General features: G+C 40.7%; 1 protein-coding gene across 1 annotated transcript; it reads left to right on the top strand.

Annotated features, from left to right (window-relative positions):
- The first annotated feature begins 1,588 nt into the window (after window positions 1–1,588).
- LOC133799782 (uncharacterized) lies at window positions 1,589–2,146 on the top strand. Its single transcript, XM_062237780.1, has 2 exons — window positions 1,589–1,978; window positions 2,120–2,146. The coding sequence occupies exons 1-2, from the start codon at window positions 1,589–1,591 to the stop codon at window positions 2,144–2,146; spliced, it is 417 nt and encodes a 138-aa protein (XP_062093764.1).
- Window positions 2,147–20,711: the final 18,565 nt, after the last annotated feature.

The following is a 20,711-nucleotide window of genomic DNA, read 5'->3' as shown; positions in this document are numbered from 1 at the left end:
CCCGATCTTGTTCTCACATTCTGGTTTTTGGTAAGGAAAATAGGGTAGATTTGTATGCTTTTATGTTGTTGATATATGTTTTTATTTGTATATGAATTGTTTAGATAAAAATCACATAATTTTTTTAGATAACAAATATATAAGTTGTTTAGATAACAAGTCCCAATAGTAGATTCCTTGGGCATATGCTTGTTTAGATAACGAGCCCCATAAATTTATGTGACATGTTTAGATAACTAGCCCCATAAATTTATGGGCATATCATTGCTTAGCTAGCAAGTCCCAAGAAGTATGATGGCCATTGTAATAGATGTTGTATTTATATAGTCATATGATTATAGTTTATAGTTTATGTGTATGTATATGTTTCATGCTTGTAGTATATTTTCCTTGTTGGGCATTAGGCTCATTCCTTTATGTTTTATAAGTGCAGGAAAATAGTTATGGCGGCGGGAAGGTTCTTGGCAGTTTGGGGATGTGTATTGAGGGAGAATGGAATCGATGGACTGCGCGTACGATTCGAGGATGAAGTTGTTTAAGTCTTTCAAATCATATTTCTATGTATTTTTCCACATCTGAGTTGTAACGAATTTTAAGATCTAAGTCATGTTTTATTTTATTTTTAAAACAATGGGATCCCATACACTACTCTAAATTTTATGTTAACCTTTGTTTTACAGTTTTAATAAAGTTATGACTATTTCAATTGTATGTTTTCTTAAGATTAATATTTATGTATAGTAGTTTATTAATGGTCAAAGGTCTAGAATAGTTGGGTCGTTACAGTTCTTAAATTAGAAGTTAGTATAAATTTAATTAAGAGCATATTTTTAGGTGAGCTTTATTATATATATTTTCCAACTATAATTAATGGTATAGAATTATAGTTGAGTAGATCGAATCCATTTTATTAAAATATATATGTTTGCATGAATGAAACTTGTGCCTTCCATATTCTCTTTCTGATTCTAATTCTTCTTAATTTAGTGTTTAATTTTAGAAAATCATTTTTTTCTCAAAGTTACAATAGTTTCAAGTTTCTTATTTTCAATTTACTAATCTTTATTTTCACTTGTCTTTTGCCTCTCTGTCAATACGACATAACTCGTTTGCTACTGCGATCGTGAGGTGAATTATTGGGCGATATCAATTTTTGGCATCGTTGCCAATGACACATGATGTTATTAAACCCAATTCTTGTAATAGAAATATTTGATTGTTGGGGGATAGACTTTATGTGACAATTTCTCTCTTAAAAGAAAATTTGTTATCAAGGTTTGGCACACCACAAGCTATAATAAGTGATCAAGACACCCATTTTTGCAACCATTCGTTCGAGATCTTAATGCAAAAGTATGGTGTACTTCATAAGGTTGCATTGCCTTATCACCCACAAACAAATGGCCAAGTTGAGTTAGCCAATAGAGAAATTAAGTATATCTTAAAAATTATGGTTAACCTTGACCGCAAATATTTGTCCTCATGACTTCTTGATGCACTTTGGTCATACCGCACTGCTTACAAAACTCAACTAGGTAAGTCTCCTTATAGGCTAGTCTATGGCAAAACATGCCACCTTCCTGTTGAGATGGAACATAAAGCTTATTGGGCTCTTAAAAGCCTGAATTTTGATCCCAAGGTGACAGGACTCAACCGCAAGCTTCAATTGTTAGAAATCGAGGAGTTAAGGAATGATGCTTATGATAGCTCTAGGATCTATAGGGCTAAAATGAAAGTGAGCCATGGCAAGCAGATCCTAAGGAAAGAATTTGAGCCAAACAAACGAGCGCATCTTTATGACTCTCCTCTACATCTCCACCCTGGAAAGCAGAGATCAAGGTGCTCTGGTTCATATGTTGTGAACACCGGCTTCCCAAACGATGTCATTAAGGTCACAGACCCATCCGATGGGAAGGTATTCAAAGTAAATGGCCAGAGACTGAAACACTACATAGAGAGGGTAACCCAGTCTGAACAGGTCACTCTCGTGGAACCGATTTACCAAGTCTTAGTAGTGTTCCAAAGCTTTTGTACATAGGTTTGTTTTCTGTATATTTCCCTTTGTCATTTTATTTTTTTATTTGTTATCATTGTGTGTTTTCATTTTTTCATATTTTAGAGAATCAGTATTCACTCTATTGCTTGATACTCGCTATCTATGTGTTATCTTTCCATCTTCTTTTTATATTGATTATATCTTTGGACATTGAGGACACTATCTGATTTTGGTTGGGGGTGGTGAGCATTTTCACGTGTATTAATTTTTGTCATATTAATATTTTCATGGTTAATTTTTTTAAAGATTACGTATTTATTCTTGCAAAATGTTACTTTTGAGTCAATTTTTGTGTTATCTTTATTAATAAGAGTTTCTCTAGAGTTATATAATGCACATGCCAAATGTTGTGGTAAGATGGTTGTTACCACATATTTGCTTAGAAATTTTCCACGTTTAAGTATTTCATTCTTTTCTATGAGAGGTGAGACTTGAGAAAACAAATTTTAAATTTTTATTGATTCTTAGAAATGGCTATAATTATTTAAACAATGTATTGTGGTATGAATGGATGTTGTTTTAGGGATGATATTTTCTATAGACAAATATTATTATAGAGAATTTTTATTATGTTATTAATGAAAAATAAAGAAGAAACAAAAAAAGAAAAAAAGACAAAAAAGAAGAAAAGAAAGGAAGAGCATAAGAGCAATAATTCTATCATTATGTCTCTTGTGTTCAAGAAAAAAAATGTGTGTTTATTAATTACATGTTTTATTTGTTTATGGTTATTAGAATAAATGTAAAGATTGTCTATTTAACTTAGATATCCCGAAAAACTAGTTTTGTGGTACTCTTTATGGTGGTTGTCCAAATAATTTATTTCCTATCTTTGTTTCAATGGTTATTTAAAAGTTTGTCCTAAAAGTATATCCATTTGATGAGTGCTCATTTCTTTATTTCTAACTCCATGAGGGAAACCATTAACTTTAAATATTTTCAATTACATGAGAGGTTAATGGAGTTGAGACTTTTACTAGGCATAATTTTCAAAGTCTTTATGTGTTATGGTTTGTGTTAAGAAGGTTCAAGTTTGGTGCACACACTCAAAACTCTAGATTTATTTGAAGTAATTTTGATAACTCTTATTGACGTGTTAGTAACATTTTATGATAATACTTAGGTTCTTTTATAATTTTTGACCTGAAATATATCATGTTGACATTAATCATTTCCCTCTACTCCTCCAAAGGATGTGAATTTAATAGACAGGTTATAGATCGAGGTTGCTGCTTTCCATTCTCTTAGGGAAGGTATCCCCTATACCGCATTGAAAGCTGGAGCACAATAAACTACAACAATGTTTGAGTTGATAGTGGTTTGTCTGTGTTTTTCTCTCCCATGGTGAGGGATAACTCGATCATTCCCAGGGGTTGTATTGAGTCCCCAGTGAATCCATACAAGGAGGTGTGGCAGGGTTTCAAGTTATTGATGCCCAAGCCCATCATCTCCAAGGCGGGGCGATATAAGATATCTACAGAACTACCATTGTCCACTAGGACCCAGTGCACTCTCATATTGGCCAATTGGACGGTAAGCACCACGAGTCGCTATGGGGGAAGTGCATTGTAATGCCCTAGATAGCCAAGACCATTACAATGTATATTTTAAATAGTGCTGGACTTGCTAATCAAGTCATTCAGACATAAGAATGTTACTAAGGTTAATTAACGGGTTAGGGTTAAAATATTTTGATCATGGAAATAGTTGTTTTCATTAAAAACTTTGAGTCTACACATGGGATCCCAAAAATAAGTGTTTACAAGGCATTTACAACTCTAAAAAAATTACAATTTAAGCTAGCCTAAGCGGCAAAATCAAGTTTGGCTCTAGTCCCCGTTGATCCCTCGGTTGTGGCGGTCGAGCAGCTACAAATGTACACGCTGCCCCTAAAGCTCTCCAACTCACTGATGGTCCAACTTTCCCTTTCCCCCACCTGCACCACATAGCACCCGTGAGCCAATGATTATAAAGAAAACATAATTCACAAACACAAATGAACAGTAAGCTTAGATCATTCAATTCAATACTAACAGAGCATAAGCAATAAGCTAGGAAGTGAAAATAAGCTCAATCCAGCATGTAATTCAATCTCAGCATTCAATACAGTTAGTTAAGTGCAAATGACACTACTATTTATTTAGTGTCATTTAGGCTCGACGCCCTTAGGCTGAGTCCTCTGGTTATATAGCTGACCCCGGCACACTTAGACCGGACTGCGTTTTGTACGCTTAACGTTAACCCCGACACCCTTAGGCCAAACTTTTAGATCAAATATAAAGAAATGAATAGATTATCGAACATGCAATCGGTTCCATCACAAACAAGCATGCCTATCTAGATATTCTTAAATGCATATATAATCACAATCTCACATATAATCATATTTGTTAACAGGGGACCAAGCCCCAATCACAACCCTGGTGTAGTTTTCTTTCCTCGAGTCCCGAGCTGAAAGTATAAGTCGGTCCCGAGTACGAACCTTAATCCCATGCCTTAGTGGTATAACCTAGTCACAATGGAATAGTAAATAACCATTAAAACCTAAACCAATTAAATGCTTCAAAATGATATACTAGCCTCCGCGACCTCAAATTCTACTTAACCAGGTAGTAGAATCCTTCCCGAGCACTTAGGTATGAGTTCTCAAGTCTAAAAACCCTATTTGAAAAACATTTCCCATTTGAGTCGTGACCCTACTCAGAGGTGCTGCAACCCTCTACAAGTGAGAGAGAAACCTAGGCGTTTTCCTCGACACGCGCCGCGATGCGCCTTGGCCAATGTCGCGGCACCAAGATGGTTCAGCAAGACCCCTTAGCCCTTCTGGGTTCATGCGGGTCGGGCGTCCAAGAACAGTGTTGTGGCGCGACCCCGCGAACCTAGAAACTTCAGCATTTTCCCAAGCTAGACTCGCCATAATTCAATATAAACACACACTAAAGTTAGAATTGCGTCTAGGACCCTCGTAACACATCCTAGTCAACACAAACAACCCGAAATCCAGATCAAATCCCTAATCTTACTCAAAGCCAAAACTAGAATAAAACTCAATAAAATCCTAAATTAATCAGATAATTCATAAAAAGAAACTAAGTTATAAAGCTTACCTCAGAAAGGATTTCGACTCTTGAGCTAAATCCCCAATCAATTTAGCCTCAATCCTCAATTTACTAAGCCCAACGTCTCAAGATTTCCAAATATCTCCCAAGGCTCAAGAGATAGAGAGAGATGAACAAGAGTGATGGAGAGAGAGAGCAGCTAAGTGTTCTTCTGATTGTTTCCCAAGGCTGCCTAAGTCTATCACCTAACATCAAAAAGACTAAAGTGCCCCTAGGTCAAGACCTTTCCTTTCAATGCCCTCAAGGGAAAAATGGTCATTAGCCCCATTTCTTGCTAATTCCTCGAGTAGTCCTATAAGTCCCCAATTAATCTTGACATACTAAAACAATGGCTAAATAACTACCCGTTACCAGTAATCCTGAATACGTACTACATTCCTAAAATACCCCTAGACTCACCCTGGGCCGGGTATTAGACCCCTTTGTGACTATTCCGTTAATCCGCTCCCTAGGATCGCCTCGAGCCAAATATCGCAAATATATCCACTTAATAATGTGGTCTCAATCATTTAACACATATAATCACATTTATACCCTCAATGGGTCAAACTTACAAATATTCCCTTATCAATAGGAACGGGTCCACATGCATAATTAATACACAAAAAGATGCACATATATTCATTTTACCATAAAAATCATGCATGCAATGTAGTCAAAACATTTAATCAATTAATTTCACATATATATATATATCCAATTATGCCCTCCCAAGACACTAATTAAGGCACTAAGCCTTATTAGAAAATTTGGGATGTTACAACTATCCCCTCCTACTGAAAATTTTATCCTCAAAATTTACCTAAATAATTCAGGAAGTTGATCCCGCATAACCGACTATAGCTCCCAAGTCGCTTCCTCAACCTTGTTATTCCTCCATAAGACTTTAACTAGAGGAATTGTCTTGTTCCTTAGAACCATGTCCTTTCTATTTAGGATTTCCACTGGTCGCTCCTCATAGGACAAGTCCGTCTGTAGCTCCAGATCCTCATATCCCAATAATAATTCGTATCTGACACATACATCCGAAGCATTTAGATGTAATATACATCATGAACTCCTGATAATGACGAGGATAGAGCTGATCTATAAGCTACCTGCCCGATCCTCTCCAGGATCTCAAAATGTCCTACAAATCTAGGGCTCAGCTTTCCCCTCTTTCTAAATCTATTTACTCCCCGCAGTGGCGAAACTCGCAGAAATACGTGGTTCCCTACCTGGAACTCCACGTCCCTATGCTTAGGGTCAGCGTAGCTTTTCTGTCTGCTTTGTGAAGCGAGCATTTGAGCTCAGATCTTCTCAATAGCTTCATTAGTCTTATAAACCATTTATGGACCCAAATACTTCCTTTCCCCCATCTCATCCCAATGAATGGGCGACCTACACTTCCTTCCGTACGACATCTCGTATGGAGCTACTCCAATCATTGAATGGTAACTGTTATTGTATGAGAATTGAATCAATGGGAGGTACTTACTCCAAGACCCCTCGAAGTCTAGCACACATGATCTAAGCATGTCCTCCAATATCTAAAATGTCCTCTTAGATTTCCCGTCTCTCTAAGGATGAAAGGCTGTACTGAACTTCAACTGAGTCTCCATAGCCTTCTGTAAGCTACCCCAAAATATGAAAGTAAAATTGGGATCCCAGTTCGATACTATAGACTTTGGAACCCCATGGAGACATACGATATCCCTCACATACAGATCTGCATACCTATCCACAGTATAGTTTGTCCTCACTGACAAAAAGTGAGATGAATTGGTACATATATCTACTATCACCCATACCGAGTAATGTTGCCCCATTATCCTGGGAAAGACTCCTACAAAATACATAGTAATGTCTTCCCACTTCCACTTGGGAATACCTAAAGGCTGTAACAACCCCGCTGGCTGCTGGTGTTCGGCCTTCACCTGCTGACAGGTTAAACACTTCGCTATGTAATCGACCATGTCCTTCTTCGTCCCAGGACACCAGTACAATGATCTTAGATCCTGATACATCTTCATGGTGCTCGAATGTGAGGAATATGGTGTGGTATGAGATTCATCGAGGAATATAGAACTGATCATTATATCTTTGCAAACCCACCTCCGAAACAAAATAATCATTAGCTACTCCAGCTAGGTCATCCCCTCTAATCACCTTCAATAGTGTATCACTCATCTAGCCCTCTTTTATTCTCTCCAAGAGGGTGGACTGAAATGTAATATTGGTCAACCTACCCACTACAAATTCTCTCTTCGCTTTGGTCATGTCTTATGCTAATTCCTTGGATATTTGCTTCGAACTGAACAATTATCCTGGGCCCCTACGACTCAAAGTGTCTGCCATGACACTGTCTTTCCCTGGGTGATAAAGAATCTCGAAGTCATAATACTTTACCAATTTTAGCCAACATCTCTGTCTCATATTTAGGTCCTTTTGGGTGAAGAAATACATCAAACTCTTGTGATTGACGTATATCTTGCACTTCTCTCAACAAAAATAGTGTCGCCACACTTTCAGTGAAAATACCACCGCTGCTAACTCATAATCATGAGTAGGGTATTGCTGCTCATACTCCTTTAGCTATCGCGATGCGTAGGCAATAATCTTTCCACTCTGCATCAACATACATCCTAACCCCAATCTTGATGCATCGCAATAAACTACAAACTCATCCACATCTAAAGGAAGACTCAGCACCGAAGTAGTAATCAATCATCGCTTCAGTTCCTGGAAACTATTCTCACATCTGTCTGACCATGCGAACTTCAGATTCTTCCACGCCAACTCAATCAATGGTGTGGCGGTCTTTGAAAACCCTTCCATGAATCGCCTGTAATGTCCCGCCAACCCAAGGAAACTCCTAACTTCTAAGGCATTCCTTGGCCACGACCAATCTCTAACTACTTCTACCTTGGCTGGATCTACCTTAATCTTGTCTTCGCTGACAATATGACCAAGGAATGTCACCTCCAGTAGCCAAAACTCACACTTCTTAAACTTATTATACAACTAGTGCTCCCTTAATTTCAGCAATACCAATTAGAGATGTTGCTCATGCTCTGCCTTTGAACGAGAGTTGACTAGGATGTTGTCAATGAAGACAATCATGAACTGATCTAAATAATCCTTGAACACCCTGTTCATTTGATCCATAAACGCTGCTAGGGAATTGGTCAATCCAAATGACATGACCAGGAACTCGTAATGCCTGTACCTTGTGCGAAAGGCCATCTTCAGGATATCCTCATCCTTGATCCTCAGCTTGTGATAACCAGATCGAAGATTAAATTTTGAGAATACTGTCATGGTGCCCTCAACACCGGTTCTGTACCTGGCACAACCTCAATAATGAACTCGATATCCCAGAGCGGCGACAGTCCCGGTAAGTCCTCTAGGAACACATCTAAGAACTCACATACCAGTCTAGTCTCCCCTGGTCCCACTGGCATGACCCTAGTGGTATTCACTACAATGGCTAGAAAACCTATACAACCTCCTTGTAATAGGTGTCTAGCCCTTAACGTTGATATCATGGGAGTGCGAGGTCCATGCACAGTACCAACAAAAACAAAGGGGTCTTCACCCTTAAGCTCAAATGTCACCATCTTCTTCTTGCAGCCTGCAGTCGCATCATACCTGACTAACCAATCCATCCCCAAAATCAAGTCAAAGTTACCCATACCCAACTCAATCAAGTCTACTGATAGTTCCTTGTTGTCCACAATAACTTGCAATGACCTAACCCATATCCTATAAACTACAAGTTGCCCATTAAGCAATATAGTCCCAAACCCCGCATTATAATAATCATAGGGCCTATAGAATCTATCAATCACTTTGCTAAAAACAAATGAATGTGTAGTGCCAGAGTCAGTCAATACAGTATATGAGATGCCAACACTTGAAAACTGACCTGTCACCACTGAGGGACTAGCCTCAGCCTCTGCCTGAGTCAAGGCAAACACTCGAGTTGGAATCAAGTTGTTTGCTTTCCTTGGTTCTTCTTTCTTCAAAGTTAGACAAACTTTCTTGAGATGCCTAATCACCCCACACAAGTAGCATGCTTTTTCTTGACATTTGCCCAGATGATGCTTCCTGGATCTAGCACACTCTAGGTAACTTCTCCATGTCTCACTGCCACCCTGGGCACCCCAGCCACTCCTATCAGGACCAGTAGTGGTCGAGGTGTTAATGATCTTCCTCTTCAGATCACCAGGGCCTCCACCCCTACAAGATCCCACAGCTTGAAGCATTTCCACCCTCTGAACATCCCGTCTTCCAGTGCTCTCCCTCCATATCTTGCTCTCTGCCTCCTCAGTTGTGAGGGCGTTCTCAATAACCTGGGCATAAGTAGTCTCCCCAGGTACTGATGTAATCCGCACATCTGGGGCTATCATAGCATTCAGCCCCTGAACAAATCTATCTTGCCTGGCTACATCTATAGGAACTAGATCAGGTGCAAACTTCGATAGTTTGTCGAATTTCAGGGCATAATCAGTAACTGTCATGCTGCCCTATACAAAATCGGTGAACTCATTCACCTTCGCCACCTTAACAACATTGTTGTAATACTTTTGGTTGAATAAATCTCTAAACTCATCCCAACTCATAGTAGAAACATCTCGAGTTTGGGGTGCCACCTCCCACCAAATGAGGACCTCATATCGGAACATAAAGGTGGAACAAGCGACTCTATCATTACCTTCCACCCTCATAAAGTTCAAGATGGAGGTAGTCAGGCTCATCCACTGTTCAACCTTAAGTGGATCTGGTCCTCCCTCAAAGATTAGAGGATGTTGCTTCCTGAATCTCTCATATAGCGACTCCCACCTGTTCCCAATCTTAGGCTGCTGTACTACTGGTGCCACAACAGGTGGTAAGTCTAGTGCAGCATTCCCTGGTGGAACTTGTTGTCTCACAAGATGAATCTCTTCCCCTTGACTCTGAAGTCTAGCTTGAATGTCAGCAAGCTTCTGCTACTAGTTCTCAGGGACTGGTGAAGGGTTTTGGCAATGGTTATCATCTCTATCCTCAATCTTAGTACCGTCTAGTCGAACTAATCGCCTTGAAGGCATAACTCCCAAATTTTATCTGCAATGAACGATTCGGCTGATAAGGCAATGATAACAGGTTTTGAAATCACTCCACAGTCTAATGCCAGTAATCAAGCAACAACATGCAATCACAATGGAAGCAGGCTTTTCAACAATTATCCACATACAGTAGCAATGCTAATAAGCATGCCTCATCATATACACATAGCAGTTAAGGGCCAAGCCCTATCAGTATATCTCATGCTTCCTAATAAACAAGAAGATAAGACATTCATATTTCATTTAAACAATCAAACATATAATCGCATAAATAGTTATGAAACCCTGAGCCGAGCTTGTCTTTAGTGGTGAGTGTACATGCCCAGCCATTCTTCATGAACCCTTCAACCTAGATCGCTCTGATACCAAGTTTAATGCCCTGGATAGCTAAGACCATTACACTGTGTATTTTAAATAGTGTTATACTTGCTAATCATGTCATTTGGACACAAGCGTGTTACTAAGGTTAATTAACAGGTTAAGGTTAAAAGATTTTGATTGTGGAAATATTTATTTTCATTAAAAAGTTTGAGTCTACACTTAGGATCCCAAATATAAGTGTTTACAAGGCATTTACAACTCTCAAAATAATTGCAACTTAAGCCAGCCTAAGAGAAAAATTAAGTTTGCCTCTAGTCCCTGTTGATCCCTCAGTTATGGCGATTGAGCAGCTACAAATGTACACGCCACCCCTAAAGCTCTCCAACTCACGGCTGGTCAACCTTTCCCTTTCCCTTACCTGCACCACATAGCACCCATGAGCCAAGGCTCAACAAGAAAACTTAATTCACAAACACAAATGAACAATAGTATATAAACAGTAAAATTAAATAATTCAATTCAATAATAACATAACATAAGAATTAAGCTAGGCATTGATAATTAACTCAATCAAGCATGTAATTCAATCTCAGCATTCAATATAGTTATTTAAGTGCAAACAACACTTCTATTTATTTAGTGATGTTCATGCTCGATACCCTTAGGCTGAGTCCTCTGATTATATAGCTGACCCTGAAAAGCTTAGGTCGGACTGCGTTCCGCACTCTTAATGTCTTCCCCAACTCACTTAGGTTGGACTTTCAGATAAAATATAAACAAATGAATAGATTGTCGAACACGCAATCGGTTGCAGCACAACCAAGCATGCCTATCCTGATATTCTTAAATGTAGATATAATCACAAGCTCACATATAATCATATTTGTTAATAGAGGACCAATCCCTAATCATAACCCGGGTGGAGTTTTCGTACCTCGAACCCTGAGCTGAAAGAATAAAGCGGTCCCGAGTACAATCCTTAATCTCGAGCCTTAGCGGTATAACCTAGTCAAAATGGAATAGTGGATAACCATTAAAACCTAAACAAATTAAATAATTCAAAATGATATAGTAGCCTCGATCAAACTCTACTAAACCGGGTAGTAGAATCATCCCCGAGAACTTAGGTTTGAGTTCCCGAGCCTAAAAACCCTATTTCACAAACATTTCCCATTTGAGTCACGACCGTCCTCAAAGGCACTGTGGCCCTCTACAAGTTATAGAGCAACCTAAGTTTCCTAGATACGTGCAGCAACGCGCCCTGCCCAGTGCTGCAGCGCCAAGACGGTTTAGCATGCCCCCTTAGCCCTTCTGTGTTCATGTAGGTCGTGGTACCCGAGAACAGCACTACGGTGTGACCCCATGAACCTAGAAAGTTCAGCATTTTCCCTGCATTTTCCCAAGCTAAACTCACCAAAATTCAATATAAATACACACTAAAGTTTGAATTATGTCATGGACCCTCGATAACACATCCTAGACAACACAAACAACCTGCAATCTAGATCAAATCCCTAACCTCACTCAAAACCGAAATAAGAATAAAACACTGTCAAATCCTAAACTAATCAGAGAATTGATATAATAGCTAAGTTGTAAAGCATACCTTAGAAAGGATGTCAGCTTTTAAGCTAAATCCCCAACAAACTTAGCCGCAATCCTCAATTTTCTAAGCCCAACCTCTCAAGAACTCCAAATATCACCCAAGGCTCAAGATAGAGAGAGAGAGATGAACGAGAGTGATGGAGAGAAAGAGAGAGCAGCTGAGTGTTTGTTTTCCCTTCTGATTATTTCCCAAGGCTGCCCAAGTCTGTCCCCTATCATCAAAAAGATTAAAGTGCTCCTAGGTCAAGACCTTTCCCTTCAATGCCCTCAAGGCCAACAATATATATTATATAATGTGAAATATGAATGAACCAATAAATGATCATGTTATATGTTCTTATTCAATAATGCATTTCTAGTGTATATTTATATATGATGATTGATTCAAATATACTTATATATGATTATATTTATGTGCTGTATATTTATATGTTTCTCATTTATGTTTACATTGTTTAGAGTTTAAACAGAAGCATATATATATATTTAGATATGTATTTTCAATGTTTTCATATAATGTTTAATTATATATATTTTAGAGTTTGATAATGACTTAGCATTTTGATTTTTCAATTGTATTTGGATGTGGTAGATAATTGTGAAGAGTTTGGTTCTACTTAAAAGCTTGAGGTCAAATTATTATCTTTCTAGTTTTTTTATAGTGGATTAAATAGGCTTATTTAAATGTTTGCTGCTTAGTTGTAGTTGATTATAGCTTATGTGAATGTGTGCTGCTCAGTTATAGTGGATTACAGGCTTGTGTGAATGTGTGTTGCTCAGTTGTAGTGGATTATAGACATGTTTGCTGCTCGGTTGTAGTTGATTATAGGCTTGTGTGCTGCTCTGTTGATTAGATTTATTTATATATATATTTTTTTGTTAAATCCTTTGTATAATTAGGTGATGGATAAAATTGATGAACTAGATGAAACTCATCCAATAGAGAATCAAGATCAACCTCCAACTGAAAATCTTACGGATAAGTATGAAACTAGGAGTAAAAAGAGGGGTAAACCTCCTACTAGTACTAAGGCTCGTATCCCTCCTAAAAAGCCAAAAGGGTCTTCCATTTGGGAACATTTCACTAAGGAAGACCCTCCCCCCCCCCCCCCCCCCTCCCTCCCCCCATCAACAACCAATGATTTAGAAGAGCCTCCTCCCCCTAAATGTATGTGTAACTATTGTAGATCTAATTTGTTATGTGACACGAGAAAACATGGGACTAGTCATCTATGAAATCATTTTAAGAACATTTGTGAGTTTAGTCCATGGAGAATAGATGACCAAAAACAAACGATTTTAAGTTTTCACCGGGCTAAGGGAGGAAAACATGGAGAAGCAAGCTTAGTAGCGGTGGCTCATAATAAAGAAGCTTGTAGGATAGCTGTAGCGTCCCAAATTGGCTAATAAGGCTTAAGACCTTGATTAGCGTGCCTGGAGGGCAATAATTGATATATTGTATTAGTATGTGAATTTGATACGTATGTGATTAGAAATGCATGTTTAGGTGAATTAAATATACATGTGGGCCCCATTTGGTTGTTAGGGGCATATTTGTAATTTTAGCCCACTAAGGGCTTAAATGCAATATTTGTATATATTGTGATTGATACCACGTGTGAGTGGTAATATAATTGTGTTGCACAGTCCGAGACGGTCCTAGAGACCGGTATAGCTAGAAAGTCATAACGGGGTCAAATACCCGGCTCGGGAGGAGCCTAGGGGTATTTTGGGAATATAACTTGTGTTCGGGAATTATTGAGTAATGGTGGGTAGCTTATCAATAATTTGGTATGTCAGGATTAAATGAGGATTTTTAGGTGTACTTGAGGATTTAGCGAGATGTGTCAAATGACTAAACTACCCTTGGTGTTATTTGAGGACTTAGGTTAACTTAAGGGGGTAATTTGGTCATTTTTTTATAGAGGATATACTTCATTTTGGAGCTGGGGACTCTATAACTGTAATGCCCTGGATAGCCAAGCCCGTTACACTGTGTGTTTTTAAAGTGCCAGACTTGCTAATCAAGTCATTTAATTAAAATTGTGTTGCAGAAGTTTCAAAGGGACTAGGGTTAAAGCATTTTGGTCTCATAAGTCACATTTTTCATTAAGAAACACTATTTGTTTACACGGGATCCCAAAAATACAAGTTTAAAGATCATTTACAAAAGTTACAAGACTCAGGTACAATATCCAGCCATACTAAGGCAAAACAAGCGGTTAGTTAATCTCTGTCCTGGTCCCCTCCTCGATCGTGGTGATCGAACAGCTGGCTATGTACATTTCACCTCGGAGCTCTCCACCTCAGGCTTAGTCCAACTTTCCCTTGCCTTTACCTGCACCACGTAGCACCCGTGAGCCAAGGCCCAGCAAGAAAACACAATATCAACAAAGCACAAGCAATTATCAGACAAGTCAATATCTCACGTTGCGTCACATAGCCTCAGTCAAATAACCATTCAATATAGTCAAGTATTCCACATACTAGGTATATCAACACATTACATGCACAGTTTATAAACGATAACCAGAGCTAGCGCTCACAGGCTGCTCCCTCTGTTATCCCAGTGTTCATGGCTCCTAGTGGCCGAGTCGCGCTCTGTGCGCTATTAGTATGTACGGCACACTTAGGCCGCTTTTACATGTCCCATGGCGTGATACCAACATTGACATGATACAAATCTCGGGAGCACTTAGTCCCATCACAATCATATAACCAGGTGCAGTTCTCTTACCTTTCAATTCCATAGCTTTGATCCCTCGACACCTTGAGCACGATCCCACTCGAGCCCTAGCGCTCACCTAAACACAATCATGGCCAAAGTCATCATCAACCCTCAAGTTCAAAACCTAGCCCCGGGGCCAATCCCGAGCCCTCGGGATGTCCTAGTTCCACTAAACAAGGTGGTGGAACCAAACCCCAAACCTTAGGTCAAAAACCCTTGCAAATTACCCTAAAATCTCCTTCAGAAGGCAGGGTAGCGCTACAGCGCTCTTGGGAGGGCGCTATAGCGCTACAGACAGAAACCAAAACCCTTCCAGCAAAATGGCCTAGCGCTACAGCGCCCAAAGGCTAGCGCTGTAGCGCTAGTCACGGACAGCCCAACACCAAAATTTCCCTTATGCGATTTTCTCGAGCCAACCTCAACCAAACCTCTTCCAACTCTTACCCAAACTTAAAAACAACTTCATGACCATACTCCACTCATCCCAAGCACCCTAAACATCTAAAACCCAAGCACATGCAATCACAAACTCAAAATTCACCATAGCCACCTCCAAACTCTAAACCCAACATAAACCAGCTGAACAACAGAATTAGAGCTTAGAATTCATACCTTTGATAGAATTTCGCACACAAGCTATCCCTAGGCTCCCTTGGCTTGCTATTCCTCAGCCTTAAGCCTGAATTCCACAAAGTTCCATTCAATTCAACTCAAGTACCAAAACTTAAAAACCAGAAACAGAAATGGATGAACTCTAGAATCTTACCTCAAGTGTTAGTGAAACCCTGCTAAACCTCTGCCAATTCCTTAGTCTTTGGTCAAGATCCTTGATGTTTAGTTATCCCAGCTCTCCTCTAAGCTTTACTCCAGAAATTCTCAAGAAACAGGTGAAGGAAAGTGTAAACCGACTTAGAGAAACTCTCTCTGTTTTCCCTCTTTCTTTTCCCTTCTTTTTCAGACTTCTTTGATATTCTACAAATTCCACTAACTTAAAACCTCAGTAATACCCATCCTTAAGAATCAAATGACCTTTATGCCCTCCCTATTAACTCTAGTCCTTTAGTCCACTTAAGGGCATTTTAGTCATTTTGCCCAATTCCCGCTACTTCCTCGAGTGTCTCTATTATTTCCTGCTTAATTCCCGATACCTAATTAATCACCAATAGCATTCCTCAATGTTATAATAATCTCCAGCTCATCCACTAAATTCCCATTTATACCCCTGAGCTCACCCCGAGCCGGGTATAAATCCCCGCTATGACTTTTCCACTACTTTGCTCACTAGGATTGTCTCGAGTCACTGATCGCGAAAATATCCACATAATAATGTGGTCTCAACAATTATCACATATATCAAAGCAGTTATGCCCATAATGGCCAAAATTACGATTATGCCGTTCTAACCTAATCTGGGCCTATATGCACACTAACACACATAGTCATGCATCTCAAATACTCAAGTAATCATATAACATGCTTTAAATCATAATCATGCATCTAAATTATTAAAACCACACATAATCTCCATTAGGCCCTCCAGGCATACTAATCAAGGCCCTTAAGCCTTACTAGCGAATTTGGGTCGTTACAATAACCACTTAGGAAAAGCAGAGAAAAAGGATGGAAGAAGGATTAATTCTCTCAGCTCTCTTTCTTCCATTTGGTTCTCTCTGAATCTCTAAGGTGTTTGATTGTGAAGGATCCTAGGCCAGAGAATCAAGTATTCAAAAGCTTAATTGAGATCAAGGGTAAGTTTCTTAGTCAATTCTTTGTTGAATTTTTGATGGAAATGTTAGATTAGTGGGTTAAATTGTGTTTTTCTTTGTGGATTCTTGGGATGAAGTCTATCAAGGTTAAGCTTGGCGACTTGTGGATTTGAATTCGGAATTGGATTGGGAAAGTAGCTCAGGGTCTAATTTCTACTTGAGGTAAGAGTTCCATGCAACTCTGAAGTTTATTTGCTGGTGTGGTTTAAGTTTTCTGAAGGGTGGTTGAAACTTTGTGAAGTGTGGTTTAAGTTTTTATGAATTTTAAACCACTAGGTGAATCTTAGGTTTGATTGTGTGTTTGGGTTTGTTGCTATTGTTTCTGAGTTGCTATACTGTTTTTTTGAGGTTTTAGACCGAATTGGGACTTGGGTATACTTTGATAATGATTTAGATGAGTTTTGGCTCGGGAAATATGATGGAAAAAACCCAGTTTTCTAGGTTCGCGTATGAGCGTCGCGGCACAGAAGTTGAATCAGGACAAGGGAGCCCTGCTGGGTGTCACGGGCCGGCTATTTGGGGATTCCAACTAGACGGAACGTGCGGCGCTTGCAGACTCTTCAAGCTAGCAAGTCAGCCTACAACACACACCTACAGGCAAACAAACTCAGCGGTTAGCCACATACACATCTCGGACATGCAACGGGCAATAACGAAGTATGAGCAAGCACAAAGCAAGTCATTCCTAGGAACGTCCACACAACACAAAGCACACAACAAGGCAAGTGGCACACAAAGGCCCAACGAAGGTAACAAACAAGTAACACATAAGCAACAAGGAAGTACACAGGGGCAAGTATGGATAAATGTTATTTCATTAATATATAGCCTTGATAGGGCAAGGGAGTACACAGCTTTGGCCCCTATCTGCTGATGGCCATGGTGCTTCCCTAAGTCACCAAGTCACCTCCCCCTATGGAGCCTTCTAGGGAAATAAAGTCTTCCCAGGAACATATATGATTTTTGTCTGGGAGACATATGCAATATTACAAAACTGCCACTACCCTATCCCATGAGGTTGCTTGGTGCAAGACTTGACTAATGATCAAGCACCAAGGCATGCTCATTACAAAATGGCCCCATGTGGGTGTGCCAAAGGGGCAGCACGCCACACTCTCCCCCACTCAATCCTTCGGCGCCCTCGACGAAGTAGCTTGTAGATCTTCAATCTTCTGCATGAGCTTCTTCAAGTCTTCCGCCCTTTCCCAGCTGATCTCGTCGTCAGCGAGCCCCTTCCATTTTACTAGATATTCTTTATGCTTTTTACGGTCAGTGGTGACCATCCTTTCCGCCAGGATTTCTTCAGGTTGACGCTTGCTCCTTGGCTGAACGATGACTCCTCCTCTGGTTGACTGGTTGCGCGCTGGATTTGCTGGATCTTCGTGATACGGCTTCAAGTTGCTGACATGAAGGACCGGGTGTATCTTCATCCAGGCTGGTAGTTCGACTTTGTATGATGTTAGGCCAACTTTTGAGATGATTGAGACCGGACCCTCGTACTTGCGGATGAGTCTGATGTCTTTGTCCCCTCGGAATCTCAACTGTTCGGGCCTCAGCTTGATTAACACTAAGTCACCTGCTTTGAACTCCAGTGGTCTGCGCTTCTGATCAGCCCACTTCTTCATTCTTTTCGATGCTTTTTCTAAATAAGCTCGGGCAATCTCTGTCGTTTTCTTCCAGTCTTTTGTGAAGTGAAAGGCTCGCGGGTTTCGACCGCGATATTCATCCACTGTGTGGGGTAACAGTGGCTGCTGTCCATTAACAACTTCAAAAGGGCTCTTATTCGACGAAGAACTCTTTCGAGAGTTGAAACAAAATTGAGCTACATCGAGTAGTTGCGGCCAATTCTTCTGATTGGCATTGACAAAGTGGCGCAAGTACTCCTCCAACATCCCGTTGAATCTTTCTGTCTGCCCATCTGTCTGCGGATGGTAGCTCGAGGAAATGTTCAGTTGTGACCCCAAGAGATTGAATAGTTCGGACCAAAAGGTCCCAGTGAATCTTCCATCTCGGTCACTAACAATATTCTGGGGCACTCCCCAATATTTGACAATGTGTTTGAAAAATTGTCTGGCTGTCTCTTCTGCCGAACAGTACTTCGACACTGGGATGAAAGTTGCATACTTCGAGAATCTATCCACGACCACCAAGATCGCACTTAAATCTCCTGTCTTCGGAAGACTGGTGATAAAGTCAAGCGACACACTCTCCCATGGTCGGCTTGGGACTCGCAAGGGCTCCAACAACCCAGGTGTCTTGTTCCTATCGACCTTGTCTTGCTGGCAGACCAGACAGGTCTTGGTGTACTCCACTACATCGTCTCGCATTTGTGGCCAGTAGTATCCCTGCTTCAAGAGGGCATGGGTTCTCTGCCACCCTGGATGACCTGCCCACAGAGTGTCATGACACTCGCTTAGTAATGTCCTTCGCAAATCTCCAGCTTTCGGAACATACAAGCGCCCCCCTTTAGCCCACAGAAGATCATCCTCCACCCAGAACTGGCGAGTCTTGCCTTCTTTTACGAGCTTCAGGATGGTCCTGACAACTGGGTCTTTCTCCAGGTTTTCTTTAATGCGTTCCTTGAGTGGAGTGTTCACCACGCTAGCCGATAAACTAGCCATGATCTTTAGAGTCGCCAACTCCGCTTTACGACTCAAGGCGTCAGCTGCCTGGTTCAAGCGTCCTGCCCTGTGCTCAAAACGGAAGTCGAATTCCACCACAAACTCCTGCCATCGAGCCTGCTTAGGGTTCAGCTTCGGCTGAGTAAGGAAATGACTCACAGCTGCATTATCCGTCTTCACCACGAACTTTGACCCCAGCAAGTAATGCCTCCACACTCGCAAGCAATGTATAACTGCGAGGAGCTCCTTCTCCTGGGCAGTATACCTCCTCTCAGCTTCAGACAGCTTGCGACTTTCGTATGCGACTGGGTGGTCCTCTTGTACTAGTACCCCTCCCAGAGCATAATCTGATGCATCCGTCTGTACTTCGAAGGGCTTGCTAATAGTTGGCAAGGAAAGAACAGGATCCTTCATCATGGCTTCTTTCAAACTCCTGAACGCTTCAGCACACTTGTCAGTCCACGCCCAAATCACACCCTTTTTCAGAAGCTCGGTCAAGGATGTCGCCCTTCTTGAGTAGCCGTCCACAAATCGTCTACAGTAGTTGGCTAGACCCAAGAAGGAGCGGAGTTCTTTCACGTTTGTGGGGGCTTTCCATTCCTGGATTGCCCTCACCTTCTCTAGATCCATACGAATACGGCCACGTTCCACCACGTGGCCTAAGAACTTGATGCTCTCCTGTGCGAACGAGCACTTCTCTCGCTTCACATATAGCTGGTTCTCTCTCAACTTCTAAAACACTTGAGCCAAGTGTTCTTGATGCTCTTCAATCGAGGCGCTATAAATCACGATTTCATCCAAGTACACCACCACGAACTTATCTAGATACTCGTGGAATACTTGGTTCATTAGTGTACAGAAGGTAGCAGGTGCATTTGTCAACCCAAACGGCATTACTCGAAACTCAAATGCTCCGTATCGAGTAACACACGTAGTCTTTGGTTCATCCCCATCTGCAATCCGCACCTGATAATATCCCGATCTCAAGTCCAACTTTGTGAAGTATTTGGCTCCACTTAGCTGGTCGAACAAATCAGCGATTAGAGGAATGGGGTATGTGTTGCGAACTGTCACCTTATTGAGAGCTCTATAGTCGATGCACAGTCTCAAGCTCCCATCGTGCTTCTTCTGGAATAGCACCGGTGTGCCATATGGCGCCTTCGACGGTCTGATGAAGCCTGCCTCCAATAGCTCTTTTAATTGCTTCCTCAATTCTTCTAGCTCAGGGGGTGCCATTCTGTATGGCGCTTTTGTTGGAGGTTTCGCTCCAGGCACCAGCTCTATCTGGTGATCAATCCCCCTCTTTGGTGGCAAGGCTTTGGGGAGTTTATCTGGCATCACATCCCCATACACCTTCAAGACCCTCGTAATTTCTAGTGGAACAATTTCTTCCACTACTTCTTCGAAC

Source organism: Humulus lupulus, chromosome 9 (assembly GCF_963169125.1).
Source record: "Humulus lupulus chromosome 9, drHumLupu1.1, whole genome shotgun sequence".
Classification (NCBI taxonomy): Eukaryota; Viridiplantae; Streptophyta; class Magnoliopsida; order Rosales; family Cannabaceae; genus Humulus; species Humulus lupulus.
Note: the sequence above shows the minus strand (reverse complement) of the source record. Positions and strands in the feature narration are given on the sequence as shown.